The sequence below is a fragment of the Hippocampus guttulatus genome, chromosome 1 (genome assembly GCF_054856545.1).
Source record: "Hippocampus guttulatus isolate MCC_2025c chromosome 1, RoL_Hgut_1.0, whole genome shotgun sequence".
Lineage (NCBI taxonomy): Eukaryota > Metazoa > Chordata > Actinopteri > Syngnathiformes > Syngnathidae > Hippocampus > Hippocampus guttulatus.
In genome coordinates this window covers 23750574-23769577 of record NC_141261.1, presented here as the reverse complement: position 1 = coordinate 23769577, position 19004 = coordinate 23750574, and the positions used below count along the sequence as shown (strand labels likewise).

At 43.0% G+C, this 19004-nt stretch overlaps 1 protein-coding gene across 1 annotated transcript in view; it reads right to left on the bottom strand.

Moving 5' to 3' along the window:
• Positions 1-1220: 1220 nt before the first annotated feature.
• Positions 1221-19004, bottom strand: part of wnk3 (WNK lysine deficient protein kinase 3) — a 53940-nt gene continuing 36156 nt past the window's right edge. Inside the window, exons 13-25 of the mRNA XM_086121209.1 lie at positions 18818-18953; positions 18616-18732; positions 17899-18000; positions 17770-17818; positions 17533-17685; positions 14771-16305; positions 14158-14404; positions 10536-10630; positions 10129-10457; positions 8848-9083; positions 8678-8773; positions 7309-7472; positions 1221-5622 (exon numbers count right to left, since the gene is read on the bottom strand). Of these exons, the coding sequence (XP_085977335.1) occupies positions 5041-5622; positions 7309-7472; positions 8678-8773; positions 8848-9083; positions 10129-10457; positions 10536-10630; positions 14158-14404; positions 14771-16305; positions 17533-17685; positions 17770-17818; positions 17899-18000; positions 18616-18732; positions 18818-18953 (3841 nt within the window). The 3' untranslated portion in view covers positions 1221-5040. The remainder of the gene's footprint in view (positions 5623-7308; positions 7473-8677; positions 8774-8847; positions 9084-10128; positions 10458-10535; positions 10631-14157; positions 14405-14770; positions 16306-17532; positions 17686-17769; positions 17819-17898; positions 18001-18615; positions 18733-18817; positions 18954-19004) is intronic.

Below are 19004 nucleotides of genomic sequence, written 5' to 3'. Positions count from 1 at the left end.
CCTAGTTTTAAGTCCTCTCTTTTCTTTTTAATGTTTTGAGTCACTCAAACCAATGTCACCCTGATACTCGCATTATCTATATCATTATAATCTCTTGAAGACAGAGCAAAAAGTGATAAAAGAAATATTAAGTACACCCCCAACCGACCCTACAAAACAAGGTTCCTAAATGTTGCCCCACTTCTGGATCAACATATTGACGGTACTGTAGCAGTGAAAAAAATCCATATCTTTGAAAGAAAAAACTTGTAACTATCAATCAAGTTTTTTTTCTTGATTGATAGTAATTCAAGGAAAATACTCGTAGCGTCTACAAGAAAAAAAAATTGTACTTTAACAGGGGAAAAAGTCAAAAGGTTTTCAGTGTCACCAAATGATTTCAGCCTCGTCACATATTTACCTACCTGTACATTAGATGACCTTACGCAACTTTACAAAACAAAAATGTATATCGTACAGTCAAGTGCAATCACGATTTTGTCTCAATATACTCCCAGTTGTAATTCCTCAGTGTGAAATATGGACCCATACATTTATTATTCTGTAGTATGAAGCACCCGTCGATGTTAATTGTACCTTCTGCCATTTAATGGAAGGGTATTTCATTGTTCTGCCTGTCACTTTACATCAATGGCATATAAACAAAGTCACATTTGTGAAGAACAAACTAAAATGACAATTATTAAATGGGGGAAAAAAAGTGAAAATGTAGGATCTTCCACATGCAGTACAATAAGTGCAACGGTACAGTGATTAGAATCACTACAGTATACTATGAGAATATTGTTATAATCTTACTAATATAAAGCAGTGTTTTTCAAGAAATGTTGCAATTTTTCAAGAATAACAATAATCTATTCAGGAATTATATCTTTTTTAAAAATCCCCAGAAGTTTTTTCCCCTTTCTTTCTTGTGTGGCCAAAAAATAAAAATCATCGAAAATGCTGGATGTAATTGTGCAGTTCAATGTTCAAAATTGTACAGTTCAATGCTCAAAATGTATATTCTGCAGTACAACAACAACAACAAAAACATATTGAAGATAATTTTGAAATATGGAAATACGCCAATAATGACTTGAGAGTGTACTGCATGTTTTGAATGCTTAAAAAACAGAATACATGTTTGTTTTGTTTATAAGATCAGCTTTAATACAATGTATAATGTAATGATGATGCAGTGGATAGTTGTGCATGCCTTATAAAAACAGAAAAGAATGTGGATGTTGGACATCATTTATTTGTATTAGTTACAAAAGATAAATAAAAGCAAAAGTTGATTGTGTTACAATGTACAGAGGGCAAATCACTAGTAACATACTTTTTAGGATTTCCCAAATGTGTTTCTTCATCGTTGGTTCTCAGTCATGCATGAACGGGACTCACTTGACTTTGATGGCATCCAATCGGAGAGTGAAGTCAAGAGGTGTGATGTTTGTGTTAGGAATTAAGTTCGACAAGGCAAATATTTTCTGTTTCAGGACAGAAAGATGTATTAAAAAAAAAACAAAAAAAAAACAGGGTGAGTCCCATGGAACACGTATGAGAACGCGTTTTGATTTGTTAAGATCACAATATTCTAATGAAGCGTTTCCAGTAAAAAATACAAAAATAATATTTTTCTCTTTCTCTTTTTTTAAAATATTTTATTTTATTTATTTATTTTTTTAGATTTTGGGAACACAAAGCCAGCTCCACATTGTGCAATGTGACAATCAAGCTTGTGGTATTCAAGTTAGTATCAGGCATGACTGCGAAGGATCCAGAAAATCACCGGTCAATTCTAAACGATGCCCAAAGTAACCCAACTATTTGATCTTCTCAATGTTTGATCTTCTGAATGAAGTCCAGAAACAACGCAAAGTTTCATCCTGCACGGCTAAGTATGCTGCTAAACCAGTCCAGTGTAATGCATCTGCTTGCATACTGCTGCACAGAACATGAGTGCATAACATCGAGGGCTGGGTTGTCTTTCATCATGAACCTTTGGCAGTGTGTATTGAACACATAAATTGCCCACACATTATTTTATGACAGTTTGCGGTCAACTACACCAATTAACATTAAAAAAGAAGAAAAGAAAGTTGGTTGAGTCATCCTGGAGAGGCTCATTTGAGCGCATGAATGATTCCATGCGAGTCAAAAGGAGAAACACGACTTACACACTGAAAAATGCAAAAGGCAAAATGTGCTAATCTAAACGAGCTGCCAGGTCACAATAACTTGGCAGTTGCTTCACGGTTTGCACTTTACTCCAAAGCACGTCACCACAATATTTGATGATATGTGACGGCTAATGTGGAAGGAAACATTTCTGCTGTGGGTTTGCTTTACCAAGCCGATGAATTTCACCAGCAGCTGATTGTGCCTTGGGGTAGTCACATTAGATGTCCAATTGCAGAGGCTTGAACCGTTTTTATTGAGCAATTCCCCAATGAAACGAAAATGTTTCTCACACATTAGCTGCCATATGTTGGTCATTTCTGATCACAGGGTCGAGTGTTTGATGTGTGTGTTTATAGTGTATTGACATGACGTTAGCGGTTGATTGAATGCGATACCTGTGATCACTCACAATGCTAATACGCTACCTGAAAAACATTGCCAGTACAGCGAATAAAGGTTTTGCGACTCTGGAATGAATGGTTCTGAATAGATCAGTCATGGCAATGGTAGAGCTTTATCCATTGTTTATCTTTCTGGTTGTGTGCATTGCCATGCTTCACACCGAGAGCCGCTCCTCAAATTGCGGTTAGCCGCACTCGAAAACAATTTTTAAATGCATCATTTAGCAGGGTGCAACTCTGTTTTAATCATGAGATGCCAAACTTGCAGCACCAAATCAACATATCGTCGCTGTCGTGCGGAATCTGATAAGTCCCATTATTTTTAGGCATTATTAAAAGGATACATACTTCACATACAGTATGTACGCCACTTGCAGCAGTAAAAAGTTCATATTTTGTCTTCATTCATTTGATAAATTAATTATTGTCCAGGTACATATAATATCTGTTCATTGAGCAGACCACAAGACAATTGTCACATTTTCTCGAGAATTCCTGTGGGATGGGACTCAACTTTACCTCGAATCACGAGATTGGGACAGTACAAAATAAAAAGTTCACGGGAGCAGACGGGACCCAAATTATACAGTAGGAACAAATAGAGAAATGCACAAAATAGAGAGTCAGTGAGGAAAAAGGGGGTAACAAACTGTTCAATAAATGAGTCACATACATTTTATTTTTTTTAAATGTAGCTGACCTCAAAAATGGTAGTGGTATGGGAGTGGGAGTCATGCTGAACGGGAACAGGACTGGATAGGAGTTGTGAAATTTTTTTTGGGGGGGGGGGGGGATTTCCTTAAAGTGGTGAATTTGGAGTTGCGCCGATTCCGCCAGACAGTGACAATATGTTGTACAGGTGCAGTATCATGACGCTTTCCAAAATTGATAAAAGCAAGCCAAGATGTCACACACCTACGTGACAATTTTACATACAAAAGCAGCATTGAACACCAAAAGTAACATGAGCTGGGATGGTATTAATTACATGTAATTACCCTATTTTTTAGACTTGTCACTCTTTTTTTTTTAATAGTTTAGCTGGAACTGTGACATACTCAGGTGCAAATTGTTTTGATTTATTCTTATCATCAGAGCTCGGACTGTCACCCCAAATCTCTGTTCTCTAATCGTGTTGACGTTCTTTTAGTGCACCAACCGGCAAGAAATGGATGAAGTAAAAAGTAAAATATTACAAAAAAAAGGTGACTTCAGAGGGACTTTTAGTCTGAAAATACGCAAATTGGAGTTTAGTGCTGGGATTGATGAGCCACACAGCAGAAATTCTTCATTGTTGCTTTTGGTCAATATGAGTTGCACAACTGGAAATAAAGGCTATTCTGGAAGCTGCTAACTTTTTTTGTTTGTTGGTTTTGTTTTATGGTCCACTGAAGCAATTTGTGCTTGAAGCCGACGGTTTGAAAAGTTTCATCACTTGACTTTTACAAAAATATTTTATGACATACAGACAAATCATGACAACACATGCTGATCAATTTCCATGATCATTACTAATTGCACTTTTAAAATTGATAGTCTTTTCACTGCAAGCATTGACAAGTGGAAACAAAACATGTCATCAACATATATTTTCTCTGTTTCGGGAGGTACGATGGTGACGTTTGGATATGTAAATGTTTGTCGGGCATGCATCGCAAATTCTCTGCCACACAAACACGTGAAAAACGAGACCCATGCGTCTGACTACTGACAAAGCTCAGGTGATGCGTTCAATGTCACCTTCAATCTGACCATACTGGAACCTCTCAGATCTCACATTCACACTCCATTGCGTCACTCTCCGATGCGGTTAAAACCCCCTCGTGTGTAAATCTACCTAAGACTGGATTTACATTGCAGGGCCGAGCGCCCATTTAGGGATTAGCGCCAATGTCAGATTTTGAAAATATAACCTGGGCAGCAACAACCAACAGGTCCACAATAATAAATTCAAGTAACACAAAAAATAAATATTACATCGTATTTAGTTGGCCTGAACTGATTCTTGCAGTCACTGGTTTAAATTAAGATAACCTCAACAGGTTGCCGGTGGCAATTAAGATGTTTTTATTTTTCGAAGGGAGCATATTTACACCCTATTTAATGGTCTATGTTTTCGCAGGAGTTTCCTGCTGTGTATCGACCTGTCGATTTCCTGTCTAGTCTTGTAAAATGAGTTTAAAATCATACACACGTGTTTTAGGGGGCATATTTCTGAGTATGCATGTATACAGTTACTTAAAACGATTGATGAAGGCAATTCGTAAATGTTTTTAAAGGGGTGGGTCAGGTCCTCCCTTTTTCCCCTGGTATTTGAGACATGGGCTCACTCCCCATCATCTGCGGATAGCAGAAGAATACTGTAGTGTAAATCCAGCCGAATACTCCAAATGGATCTGTGCTACATCCTGCTGCAACTCAGTTATTGCTTTTCTGGTGCCTTTTTTTTTTCACAAACATACCAACCTTGGTTTCATTCCTGTCCCAGAGGAAGCGTGGAGGCAGGGGTGTCTGCAGGGTGATTCTTTTTGGCACTGGAAGGTACAGCAGCTTTCAGACAGGAGGAGGAGGAGCAGCAAGTTGAGGATGAGGAGGAACAAGTGCCCAATGCCCCCCCACCGGCAACGCTGCTGTCCGCGGGCGCAGAGGGAGTGTCGCCAGGCGGCGAGGACACGACCGTAGGAGAGGCGGCGGCGCGGGAAGGCAGCAGCGGTTGGGTTTGATGTGATGAGCCGGGCAGCTGGACGACAGCCGGCGTGTGCGCTAGAGACTGCGACCGTATGGGGTCTTGTGGCCGGATTGGGTTTTGCGGTCGGGGCTGATGATGTACATGCTGGCCCAGCGGAGACTGCTGAAATGTCATCTGCTGCTGGAGGTGTAAACTGGGCTGCATTTGTGGTACTTGGGCCATTTGCACTTGTGGTGGAGACCCAGGGGGGCTCGGAAGGCCCCCCCCTGCCGTGTTCTGGGGAAGGGCTGACACAGGCAAGCTGGCAGCGGCCAGGGGTACCTGTGGGTTCAGTGGGACCAACGGAAACCAACCCTGTGAAGCCACCTGTTCGGGGAAAGACATCTTGTGGTAATGTTGCTACTGTTTGCTCTGTATACTGGTGCGCCAAACCAAGCGTCCTTCTGTACTCTATTGAGTGCAGCACAATTAATCAAACTCTAATCATGATTGCGAGTTGGTTGCCACAATTAAATTAACCTGATCTGCTGCATATCTAATCGAGCACTTTGTCAACGTTTTAGCTGTCCACCAGGGGACAAATGCAAGGCCTCATTAAATTGCCCGAATAACAAGTGAGCGCAGCCTGCAGCGGGAGCCTCTCCTCTCACATGAACACTTTGAGACAGTAATTCATGCCTTTGTCACATCCCGGTTCGATTACTGCAATGCCCTTTACTTTGGAGTCAGCCAGTCCTCCATTAAGCGCCTTCAGCTGGTCCAGAATGCCGCTGCTCGCCTCTTGACTGGTACTCGTAAGAGGGAGCACATAACGCCTACTCTGGCATCCCTTCACTGGCTCCCCATACATTTTAGAGTTATTTTCAAGATCCTCTTATTTGTTTTCAAATCTCTGAATAATCTCGCGCCACCTGACCTCTCTGAGCTCATCCGCCCCTACACACCTGCCCGGCGCCTCAGGTCTGCGGACCAGACCTTATTAGAAGTACCAAGAACTAAACTGAGGCTCAGAGGGGATCGAGCCTTTTCTGTTGCTGGTCCCTCTCTCTGGAATGACCTCCCACTGAACATTCGGCAAGCCTCCTCGCTGCCCATCTTCAAAACCCTCCTCAAAACTCACTTGTATTCTTTGGCATTCGACTCAGCATGACTTAGATTTGTTCTTGGTTTTACTGTTTGGTGCTTTCTACCGCCTTTCTTACCGATTTGTCTTACTGTTTATTGTGCATGTTAAATTGCTCCATGTACAGCACTTTGTATGCAGCGATGGCTGTTTGAAAGTGCTCTATAAATACTGTTGACTTGACTTGACTTGACTTGGTGGATTCAGAAGAGCAAGCAATGTCAAGTGAATAAAGTACAGCTAAAACCAGAGATGAGGAGAATCATGATGAGGTGCCAAGTGCCTGGAAAGTGATCAAGGGTCCTTCTGTACCCTATATCTGTTGTCTGGACTTCGTGAGTGCACATTTATTGCATATTGATTCAGTCAGCCCTTTGTAATTTCTAAATTAAATAATCATTTTTTTGTAGTTTTAATATTTATTCTCTTTTCAAGTGTCATTTTGCACTGAAAACTGTTTACAAATGGTAATCAGAATAGAAGTAATGCAATCAAAATACAGATGATATACTTGACATAATGGATAATCGTGATTCAAAATCATAATTACAATATTGATCGAAAAGAATTGTGACTATCATTTTGGTCCTAATCATGCCAAACAGCACCCGGGCCATAGTTTAGCCACCCCTAACTTCACAGCGATTCCGCAATCCATGTGCTTACTGACAATCAAGTCCAAATCTCATGACGTTAAAAGGTGTAGTGCTACTAATTAAATTTTAAATGTTTGTCATGACAATCCTGAAGGAGCAACAAAACCTATTATAAGCAAATATTCCGATTTTTAAACTACCTCTGTTTGTAACCGGCAGTTTTCATGAGAATGCCGATGAGCACAGAGCATTTTTGTCTTTGTGGCTCAGAGTACGAATAGTTTGTATTCATTTTAGTGTGTGTGCGTGCGTGTGTGTGTATGTTGGTGGTACCTCATTTGGCTGGGTCCAGCCTCCCAACTCTTGCACCTGCTGAATGTGCTTGATCTGATTGAGAGAAGGCTTGGGCATGTTCTGGCCCACTGCCTCCTTTGTCCAATTGTCAAGCAACTTGTGCAATTCATCAGTGAAGGTGCTCTTCCTGGCAGGGCTTTGATCTGCACAACAAATGAAGCATGCAGACACAATGATGGCTTCCCGTCACGAAGCGCCCAGATAGTTGACTTCCTCCTTTTGCCATAAAACCACTGCTATGACAAACTTCTGAAACTACGGCCACAAATCACAGTACCACACAGAGATGGGGGACTCGTGTCGCGTGACTTGGACTTGAGACGACTTGAGTCGTTGATTGTATTACTTGCTTGGCAAAACCTTCTGAATTGCGCGACTTTGACTTGAATTCAATGACTTGTGTTGTTGTCATTGCGGGCGGCATGGCTCAGGGTAGAACGGGAGTCTCAACCAACCCAGAGATTGGGGGTTGTCAAAGTATCCTTGAGCAAGATACTGAACTCCCAATTGCTCCTGATGCTGCGCCATCAGTTTGTGAATGTGAAATCAGCTAGAAGTGCTTTGAGCGCCTTCATTGGTGGAAGTGAAAGACCATTTACCATTCTGTTTACATGAAAATCTCTCTCTCTCTCTTTTAATACACGGTTTAAGCATACAAGTGGAAACACAGACTCCACTTTGAGCTGCTTTTCTGGACGTTAGCATGTCTGCCATGTTTGATGAGACAGGGCCCCTTAAACGAATGCAAATCAACTTGATTTAAACTTCATAAAGCCACACCCTACAAAGTGCACTAAGTTAATGCCTCTCATTCACCCATTTACATAGATAAATAGATTTGGCAAACAGATTGGTACCAAAAACAATTCTTATTTTTACATAATGATGCAGTTTCTAAATCTGATGACTACAGTACGTTTACTCCCATAAACCGTATAACGATTCAATATTTATTGTCACAGTTATATATATTTGTATCTGTAAAGACTCATGCAAACGTTAAAGAAGAAATATTTTTCGAAACAGTCTATATACATAAATTAATTGTACATTCTTGTTGAATTTTTAGAGACGTAAATATATTTCTTATGTGTTCGTTTCATCTTTAGTGCTACTGTACAAATGTATTTGCTTGGGTTTTGATCAGTGCAATATATTTTTACGACTACAGTATCTATTGTGACAGAAAAAGATTGAACATGACTTGACTTAAGACTTGCTTAAACTACGTACCGACTTGACTCGACTTGAGTTTTTTCTTTTCCCCCCTCAAGCCATAACTTGACCCTTGAAGGTTATGGCTTGAGACTTGGACACAAGTGGCTTACTCCCACCTCTGGTGGCATACCTCTTTTGACAGGCAATGAGGAACGATCCTTGTAGCTGCAACGAGGAGGTCCTCCACTCTGCTCCATACTTGAAAAACTGCTCGACTGCTGGAATGCTGGACAGGGAGTACCAAAAATAATGACACAGCGAAAACCAGTGAGAAATCATGAGCACAGCCAATGTATCTACCAGCATGTGTGACTCCGTTGTTATCCATGTGAGAGTGAGGTCGCGGCCGCAGTTTGATTTTGGCTGGCCTGGGTCGCCGAGGGGAGATGGATGGGGGCGCTGTGGGAAGGGCGGGGCTCCAAGACAAGCAAGCAGGAAGACTTTGCCTTTGGTCTTTTTGGGAACGAAGCTGTCTGTACAGCTCTTGCAACTCTCGGTTCTGCTGGGCCTGAAGCGACACCACTTCTTTGATGTGCCTGAATGTCCAAAACACAGTCAATGTGTTGTATTAAGCTCAGACATTAAGCGTTGCCATATATCAATTATGATTGGTGGGAACATGTTTTTAAAAAAATGCTTATCTTCTGCTTGCATTTGTATGGTAATAAATAAAATTAAAATGTTGCTGAGGTAATGTAGAAATAGTACATAATCGGTGGAACGCTTGCATCTCCCAAAAGTCCACTTTGCAGGAAATTAAAAAATAAAAATAAAAAAACTCACAGGTTTCTAATCCCCAAACATCCCATCACTCGAGTTGGTAGTAAAATAAAGGATATCTTATCTTATCTTAACTTTAATTTCTATCATGAACCCTTGCGCACCAATATCAGAATCAAGCTGAATCACTAATTTAATAGGCTAAATCAAGCAAAAATCACTGCTTTATTACACTGCAATCGATCATAATGGTCAGACACGTCACCAGTACATCAGCAGCAGCAGGCACGCATGTCCAAAATATGTATTAACGTGATACTTGACAAGAGCAAATGACTGTGGTTCCATATCTTCCCAGACATCTGAGATAGCACGCCCGCGATGGATGGATGGATACACAGGTTAAAAATGTACCTTCTGTCATCTGTTGGAAGAACTTTTGAGTGTTCTGACTGTTACTATATATGTGGTTGGCATGGATTGATTAACAAAACATTTTGGCGGGGTGGAGAAAATAATTGACAGTGGACAATTTCCCATAGCACACTTGACAATCTCTCATGGCACACAAATGTGCCACGGCGCACTGGTTGGGAATCACCGCCTTAGACAGTTCAGCATCCAAGAATCATTTGGTCTCAAGCTTTTTTCAAAATTTCAAATTGGCTACTAAAAATTGCCATATTTGAACCTTTAGGGAGGTGGGTGGGGGGATTTCTAATATGTATTTTTCATTAAAAATAAAAAGTGAATTATGCTCCTTGAATAATGGTCTGTGGTCAGAGTGACCCAGGCATATGACTGTTGTGCCTGAAAAATGAATGTAAAAGGAGGGTTGAGTGAAAAGAAAGTCTGTCTTACTTCTCTCTCAGCTTGTGAAGTTCTCTTCTCAGGTCGTCATCCTCCAACTCACTCGCATTGTCGTCATCATCATCGCTGCTATCTACGGGGGAGCGCCTATGCCCGTGCCCTCTCGAAAGATGGGCCATCGCTAGCGTCCTCTCTTTGTCGGCCTCCTTTGCACGAGATCTCCTCCTTTCCCGGAGCAGAACAGGAGCCACCGGGGAGCCGTCCGTCTGCTCATCCTGCGTCTCGGCCTTTGTCACGGAGAAGCGGCCCACTTTTCTGTGAGTGCTGCCGCAGCCTGATGACGCATTCTTGGGTGGGGAGGACTGAGGCACAGGGGTCACCTGTTGAGAGCAGATAAGGGGAAACATCACCACTGTGTACCTTGTCCAAACAAATGAACGGTGAGATCAAAACCATACATGGAATCGTCCTTTGCGCGACTGAGTTGGATGCGGGGTCACCTCCTTCATTTCTTTGAACGACTGACCAGCTGACCGGCCGTCTGATAATGAGACTGGGGTAAAAACCAAAAGGGATAACAGGGAGCAAGAGAGACACAGATACATAAATATACACAACACACAGACAGACACAGAATAATGTCCACGAGAGAGGACATGCAGATACAGACAAACATGGAGCACAAAGATACAGTCATGTTAAAAATCCATCCATGAAATCACTCATTATTAATTGTGACATAGAGTACTTTGGCTGCATGCAGGTTTGTGAGTTGTGTATTAAAAAAATACTGCGACATCAGTAAAGTGAGTCATGATGTACAAAGAACTGTACAGGCTTATAAAAAAAGGACAGTTCTAATACAAACATAACTAAAACTCAGATAAAATCTTTCTTATGAACAACTATTCAAGGTACAACACAAGCTGGCAAATGGTCAGTTCGGAGAGTCCCGTGTGGGTCTTAGATTCAAAATCCAATTTAAGATCTAGATCCTCTTTAAAGACATGACTTTGTACATCGTGTTTATCTCCAGGCGGTTTGTCAGGAAAACCGTTACTGACCCACCTTTACCTACACCACTAAGAAAAGCATCTCTCGTTGCATTCCCACCCATGCGTACCACTGGCTGGCTTCCTGCTTCTCCACCAATCATCAGCCACACATGCATACGGTGCCTTGACGAACAAAGTGACTTAACATCCAAGAGCTAAAACTGCAAAGATCAAACCAGTCTGAGCCAAATGAATACTGCTCAGTAGAAATGAATGCCCTCAGAAGGGTCGCAGGCGTGCTGGAGCCTATCCCACCTGACTTTGGGCAGTAGGCGGGATACACTAAACTGGTTGCCAGCTAATTGCAGGGCACACAAAGAAGAACAACCATTCACACTCACAATCACACCTAGGGACAACAACTTAAATCGTTGAATCAACCTACCGGGCATGTTTTTGTAATGTGGGAGGAAACTGGAATACCCACGCAGGCACGGGGAGAACATGCAAACTCCACACAGGAAGGCCGGAGCCGGAATTTAACCCTGCACCTCTGCAATATGAGGCGGACGTGCTACTGAAATAAAGATTTCATCGCAATTGACTCGCAAATTGGCTTTGCAGAAATGTGGGCCGCTTTAAAGGGCGATTCATTCTGCTGCATGAATGGCAACAGGTTGATTTGTACCTTCCGCCCTCTCACAGAAGAGATCATTGCTCCAACGTCCCTGGCATAGATAACTGGGCAAAGATCAACTTGCGAGGAATAAACAAAAAAGTGAGTGACCTGTCACGAGACCTTGGTTGAGAATCACTACTGAATACAGCTTAGCAATTGCGCACCCCTTAAGATGCTTTTTGTGGTGTGAGCTGAGAGCGACGCAGCTGACAGTGCCTGTGGACTTGGATGGGGAGGGAAGGGCTGCTGTCAAATCAAGGCACATGTCCTGGCCATCGGCACTCCACTCCCCATGCACGCGCCACTATTCATCGCTCATCTTGCCACAAGCAACCCATGCAAAAGGAAAGAGTGCCGAGAATATTACATATGGTGGAAACAAAAACCACAAGAGCAATAATGTCAGCACTGATCATAGAATAGGGATACAATAAACCCCTGCTATTTGCGGGAGATAGGGAGAACCAAATAGTGAGTAACCGATGTTCCAGTATTAAAATATTCCTAATGCTTGTATTAACAGATTGAATTATAAATACTCCACCAAGTTTGATATGCACTTGAATAACATTTCAAACATTTGACATTATCCTGGGGAAAAAAAAAGCTGACAGATTTTGAAAATATGCACCAGAAGCGTCTGTGTAGTCTAACTGGTGCCTTGAGATACAAGTGACCCAACTTCCATATTTTTGAGATAAGCGACATCGTCCGGTCGTTTTTTGTTTTAACGTGTGAGGCACTTCCTCGCTCCCCATTCTCCAAGCCTGGTCCTTTTTGGCTATGTCGATTGGAAGCTGGCAACGTTGTTCCTAAGACCGCAATGATACAGTCCTATATTTTTTTTATTTCAGATTAGTTTTTATTTCACCATGATGCGTGTGTCTGTCTGAGCTTGTGCTGCTGATGCGAGATGTACGTACTTTCTCAATGCATGTGTGTGTGTGTGTGTGTGTGTGTCTGTGTGTTTTTATATATATATATATATCGCCATTACCATCTTGTCAGTCTGGATCTGGAAGTCCCACAGGATCTTCGCTCTGTCTTTCTCCACCACCTTCGGAGGTGTTTCCCATTTTGACCTTGGGGTCATATATATATATATATATATATATATATATTGAATTATATATATATATATATATATATATATATATATATGAAGAGTGCGAGGCGCGGCCCACGGAGGTCATATATATATATATATATATATATATATATATATTTATAATTCTTATATATATATATAGAAGATCCTGTGGGACTTCCAGATCCAGACTGACAAGATGGTAATGGCGAACCAACCTGATATCGTGATCATAGATAAAGGGCAGAGGAAAGCCGTTGTCGTGGATGTAGCGGTCCCAAGTGATGGAAACATCAGAAAGAAGGAACACGAGAAACTCGAGAAATACCAAGGGCTCAGAGAGGAGCTGGAGAGAGCCTGGAAGGTAAAGGTGACAGTCGTGCCTGTGGTGGTCGGAGCACTCGGGGCAGTGACCCCCAAACTAGATGAGTGGTTGCAACAGATCCCGGGAACAACATCGGACATCTCAGTCCAGAAATGTGCAGTGCTGGGAACAGCAAGGATACTGCGCAGAACCCTCAAGCTTCCTGGCCTCTGGTAGAGGACCCGAGCTGAATGAGGGACGGACACCACCCGAGGGGTGAGACGAGGATTAAAAAAAAAAAAAATATATATATATATATATATACAGACACACACATGCACACACACACATACACGGTTGTGAACCTCTTCTTCGTGTGTCCATTTTAGACCGCCCCAGGAGGCCAAGGCGTACACACCAGAAGGAGCCGCACAATGTCCAGTGAATTGAAGCAGAAATGTGGCAAATACTGTTAAATTATTTTATAATTGTATCTCAAGGCACCACTGTATTTCCTCAACCACAATTACTACTTTTTGATTCACCTATTGCCTTTAGCGCCGTCTTGTGGGATCTTATCGCAGTTACAGAAGGAGCAAAAAATGTGAATTGGTGATTTGTTTTTTTCTGACTAAAGCTAACAATAGGGATTCAAAGGGATTAAATCCAAAGGGATTAAAAAAAAATGAAAAAAAGTGGATTTATGAATAATGAACCGCAAATTAGCAGGGTGTTCACTGTAATGCAGTTACATAACAATATTCAAACATGGGGTTATCCATCTACAGTATGTTTGACATCAACACTTGGTGCAAGTTAAGCAAGTTAATTGTCTACTGTATGTTAAAACTAGTACTAGATATTTTACTTCCATTTACAAGTGCAACATCACACTCACTCACTCACTCACTCACTCACTCACTCACTCACTCACTCACTCACTCACTCACCACACTCCACTCTCGTCAGTCAGTCAGTCAATCAGTGTCTTTAGAAATCCCTAAGAGCACGCTACCTTGCTGGAATCTGGGCTTCTTGAACAAGCTGGCGGAATGGCGCAATTTGCATGCCCAGTTTTTGAATTTGCGAGTCCAGGATTTCTTGCTAGAAACCGGATTTCTGATACTAGGACATGTCAGGTTTAGGCCAAAATATCCACCTCCAGCATTATGCTGCTGCGCTCCATTCCGGAGGGGGATCTGCTGGCGGTGGGCCCGCAATGCTTCTTCAGTGGTGCTGCTGTCAGAGTGGGGGGCTATAGCCTAAAACAGTTGGGACAAATAAGAGTGGGCTTGAGACATTTTAAAGAGAAAGATGGACAAACAAGAAACATGCTGCATCACATTGAAAAGGACATCATTCAACTGAATATGGACTGACTACGGAGTAGATTTCCTCATCAAGTGGCCAGGGGTGTTCAATGACTTAAATGTAAGTTGACCAGTTTTAACAAATATGACAAAAAGTGATTGTTCTGAAAATTGCAAAGCTTGGCATCTATTCATGTAGTAATGGTATGTACTCTGCTTCAGGCGGACAACACACCGGGCGTCTATTAGACAGGAGGCCACTATACCGTCGAGATGTACTGTATGCAAGCCATGATTGATCGGGTGTTCGTCACTCACTAGGATAGTTGGTTCTCCTGGTACAGGAGGATGCTGTGGCTCAGCAGGGACATCCTGTTTGGCGGGGAGAAAAGCTGCAGAGGGTGTGGTGCCGGTGGTGGCGGTCGAGTCGGTGGAAGAATGAGATGGGCAAAGCTGCAACTCCATCAGGCCTTGCTTGGCTGACTGGGGAACTTCTGAAGAGCCTCCCCGTGGTCCTTTACAGCTTTCAGGGTCAGGACTGGTGGTGGTTGAGGAGGTGGAGGAGGAGGAGGAGGAGGAGGAGGAGGAGGAGGAGGAGGAGGTGGTGGAGGATGTGGAGTGTGGAGATGCATCTGAGACAGAAGTAGGGGGTGGGATGCACAACGCCTGTGGCTCCGAAGACTCATCGCCACCTGCAGATGTGGAGGCCGCCGATGTTGAGGTCAGTGCAGACACAGCCCCACCGGCTGGAGACGCACCGCTGACGCAGTGCTCCTGATACAACAAATTTCTCAGCTTTTCATCCAGCGTCCTCATACGATTGTCTCCAAATTCTATTTTGGGGGGACCTTCGCTGTCCGACTCGGCCACCGAGGAAGGCTGCGCAGGGGAAGGGGTGAGTGTGAGGGACAGAGGGATGAAGGAGGCTTCGGTCGCTCCCAAATGAAGAGGTGGCAAAGACGAGTCCGAAGAAGGATGCCACGGCATCGGGTCGTCTGTGAAGCTCATGTCTCCCGTGGACACTTGCGACTCGGACTGCTGTACAGAGGATTGTTTGGGGAGCGGGTGTTGTTTAGGAATCGTGTCGGCGGTGCTCGACACGTCCTCTCGCTCTGCGTTTTGCGTCTGGCAACGCTGTGTTGGCAGGTCAGTTGAGACTTGGGACATTTGCGCCACCTGACTACAAACGAGCTGCTGATGTTGTTGCTGCTCTGGTGTGTACACCGTCTGCAGTGTGTTTAGTTGTTGCTGCCGATGGTCCGTGTGGGACTGATGTTGAGGCATAGCCTGCTGCTGTTGCTGATACTCAAGCAGCGCATGCGGCGTCATCTGCGGTGTTTGTTGCTGCTGCTGCTGCACAAACTCCTGTTGCTGCCGTACCTGAATTTGTTCCTGGTATACTTCCTGCGTCTGCTGCAGTTGTTGTTGGTGCGGTGCTGCCTGCAACTGTTGCTCAAGATGCAACTGCTGCTGGGCAACTGGAACCTGCTGCTGTGCAGCTGATGGGCCTCCTTGGGAGAGGGTGTGCTGCAGCTGCTCTAAATCAGCTAGGCTGACTGCGCCATCAGCTCCAGCGTTGATGGGCGTGGCAGGTACGGCGACAGCAGCGGGGATGGAGCTAAGGTTGCTGGTAGGAGACACTGCCGTCGAAATGGGCAAACTGAGCATTTGGTGGCCACAGGTTGCGGTAACAACTTGCAGCTTGGCACCACCTGAAATAGTCTGAGGGCCAGAGGCTTCAAGAATGCTTTCAGGTGCAGCGGCGTGCAAAGTCGGTGCAGTAGTGGCAGAGGGGGCGAAGCCAGTAGAGGACACTCCACTGAAGGATTCCAGACTCTGGGAGCTTTCTTTTTCTACAAAGCAGAGAGAAACAAACACGTGGTTTGTGGTCCTGATAACTTTATCATCTTCACAGCCATGGCCTATAATACTCAATTATTAGCTGCTACACTCCTGTCAATAATGTACATTGTCATCATCAAAAAATGCAGTGGCGGGCCAGACATTTAATACCTGGGAGTTTGATGTTAATTTAACCAATTTAATCTGTTTCGATCAATACATCGGACTCACTGGAGATGGTAATAATTAGTATTAAGATAAAAAGTTACCTTAATGTGTGCAGATCACTACAGATTTGATTTGTTCGTCAAACCTGACTAACCAATCATAGGACAGATGAATGCCGATCTCATTGAGGAAGAAATTGAATGGCGATCGGTTAAGGAAACTGTCCCATCGCAAAATAAATACCAGTGATTGTAAAGGCTGTGGCCAGATTAGACTCACATGGCCACACGCAGAGGCTGAAATCTGATTGGACAAAAGCGGTGACATCCACATGTTGGAAGCAATGCAACCAAGAGAAAGTAATAAAGGGATAGGAATAAATAAATACAATTTCACTTCGGCTGGAAATGGTGGTAAGTGCTTTTGACTGGCTTTAGCCAGCAGAGTAGGTCTTGCGCTAGAAAGACAAAATTGTTTAATTCTTGAATGATTAAATATTATTGCCTATTCCTAAGGTTTTAAAATTCATGCCTATTAATTTTAGCCAAATTAGCTTTCCACAAAGACTCGTCCTCTTAGTCACTGAAGGAATAATGGCAGCATTTTGGTTGGAAAGGTAAAACGGCTTACTAATATTTGACAAATACAAAAACATTTTAGCAGGCAAAGGTGTGATTGTTTTTGCAAATTCAAGTGACTATATGGATGACTCCAAAGGTTTACTCAAACTACTCAACATAGTCTTAAGTTTCGGAATCGCTGCAAAAGAACAAAAACAAAAACAGCAACAATAAAATTTCCCTTTCAAATTTCTGTGGGACAACGTGGAACTTGTGCAGGTCCGCCAAGCACATGGTTACCCCAAATTTACTTAACACAAAACAAATTCTAAAGTGTATTAGTTCATTTCATCACGCACTATCACGACTGCTGTTCTGCGCCGCACTTTGATTGGCCAGTCGGCGTTCCCAGGTTGCGGTTTCGCAAAAGGCCAATTTCCCCAAAGAATTTGCTCTAATCTTACCGTTATGCTTTCTTATCAGTATGCTGCAAGTGACGCCTGAGCTCACCTGTATCTGTTTTCGGGGCTGGGAGTGTCCTTGTTTCTCCAGTGGGAGGTGTCATGGCAGCCCCCTGGCTAGAGAGAGAATCTCTGTGGCGAATGGTCTGGTTGATAAAGAAACGCCAGCGTCCCACCGGAGATGAGTGCGGTACGGAGTCGGCTGAGGAATCATACACACACATTTTCAGTTTGTTCTGCAGTGCCGCATTATTGGCAAAAACTTAAAAGACTACGATTAACTTACACGTAGAGCTCGTGGGCGTGCTGACTTGTAACTGATCGGTTGACCCTGTCTGATTGGGAAACATGTAAAGGATAATCAGGAATCAAACACAGATTGTACAGGCGATACGGAAGACATAAATGTACATACAAGTGAATGCGTTTGAAGTATTTCCTGTGCTTTCGCAACTATGGCTCTGAGCTCTTCAACAAACTTCTCCTTTTCCACATCGAGGACAAAGACTTCCTCCACCTGGAAACAAAATCCAATACAAACAAATCACGAAAGCTGTGAGCATTTTTCTGGCCAATGTTCCAAACAATCATTCAAGTTTCACGCCATGCTCCACCCACATTAGGTGACTTGGCCAAAAAAGCTCGGCAACTTTGCCTTGCATATTTCTCTTGAGACGACCCAGGATATACTACAGGATGTCTCCCGACTGGTCTGCTAACGCCTTGGCATTCAACTGGAAGACTGAATGATGTAGCAGGGGTGAGGCGAGTTGGGGCTTCCCTGCTAAAGCTGCTATCCCCCGCGAACCAAACCCGATAAGCGGAATGGATAAATCTCTTTTGTATATTTGTTTCCAATTGAGCGGATTGAGGCAAATTCCTTGGAAGTCACTAAGATTTATTTTTTTTTAAATCAGTGTCCAAAGTACATTTACAGTCACATCAGCCATCTCTGATTAAAATTTGCTGTTGACCAGTGTTACTGGGGCATGTTTGTAAACCCTTAAATACATTCTGGTTGACCAGGATAACATTTGTTGCCTTTGTATTAGCTAGTGCTGATATTCTTAATATTTGATGATGAAGTATTTTTCAGAAAGACTGCAGACAATGTTATGCGTGAGCAGGTTACCATATAATCTGCAATGTCCTCTGGTGCATCGCCCTCCAAATCAAATTTAAACGTCACCATTTTGTTACTATGGGTCTCCAACTGGCACTCCACCATGTTGTCGCCACTGCCTGACACCTTGGTACGAACAACGAGAAAAAAAATGTCATCATTGCAAATGTATTCTTGGATACGTTTGTTCTTTGTTGTTACGTGTTTTCACCTGAAGCATACTCAGTTGAAACTGATGTGAAACCTTCTCAGGTCTCAGAGAAGATGCTCTCCTCTGGCCTTTTACTTTTTCTAATTTGCCATTGGCCAAGAGCAAAGGAGCTTCTTCTCCATTCGTTGGCACAGACCTGTGGGTGGCACAGTACTTTCAGTGGCTAGGCATTTTATTGAACATGAGA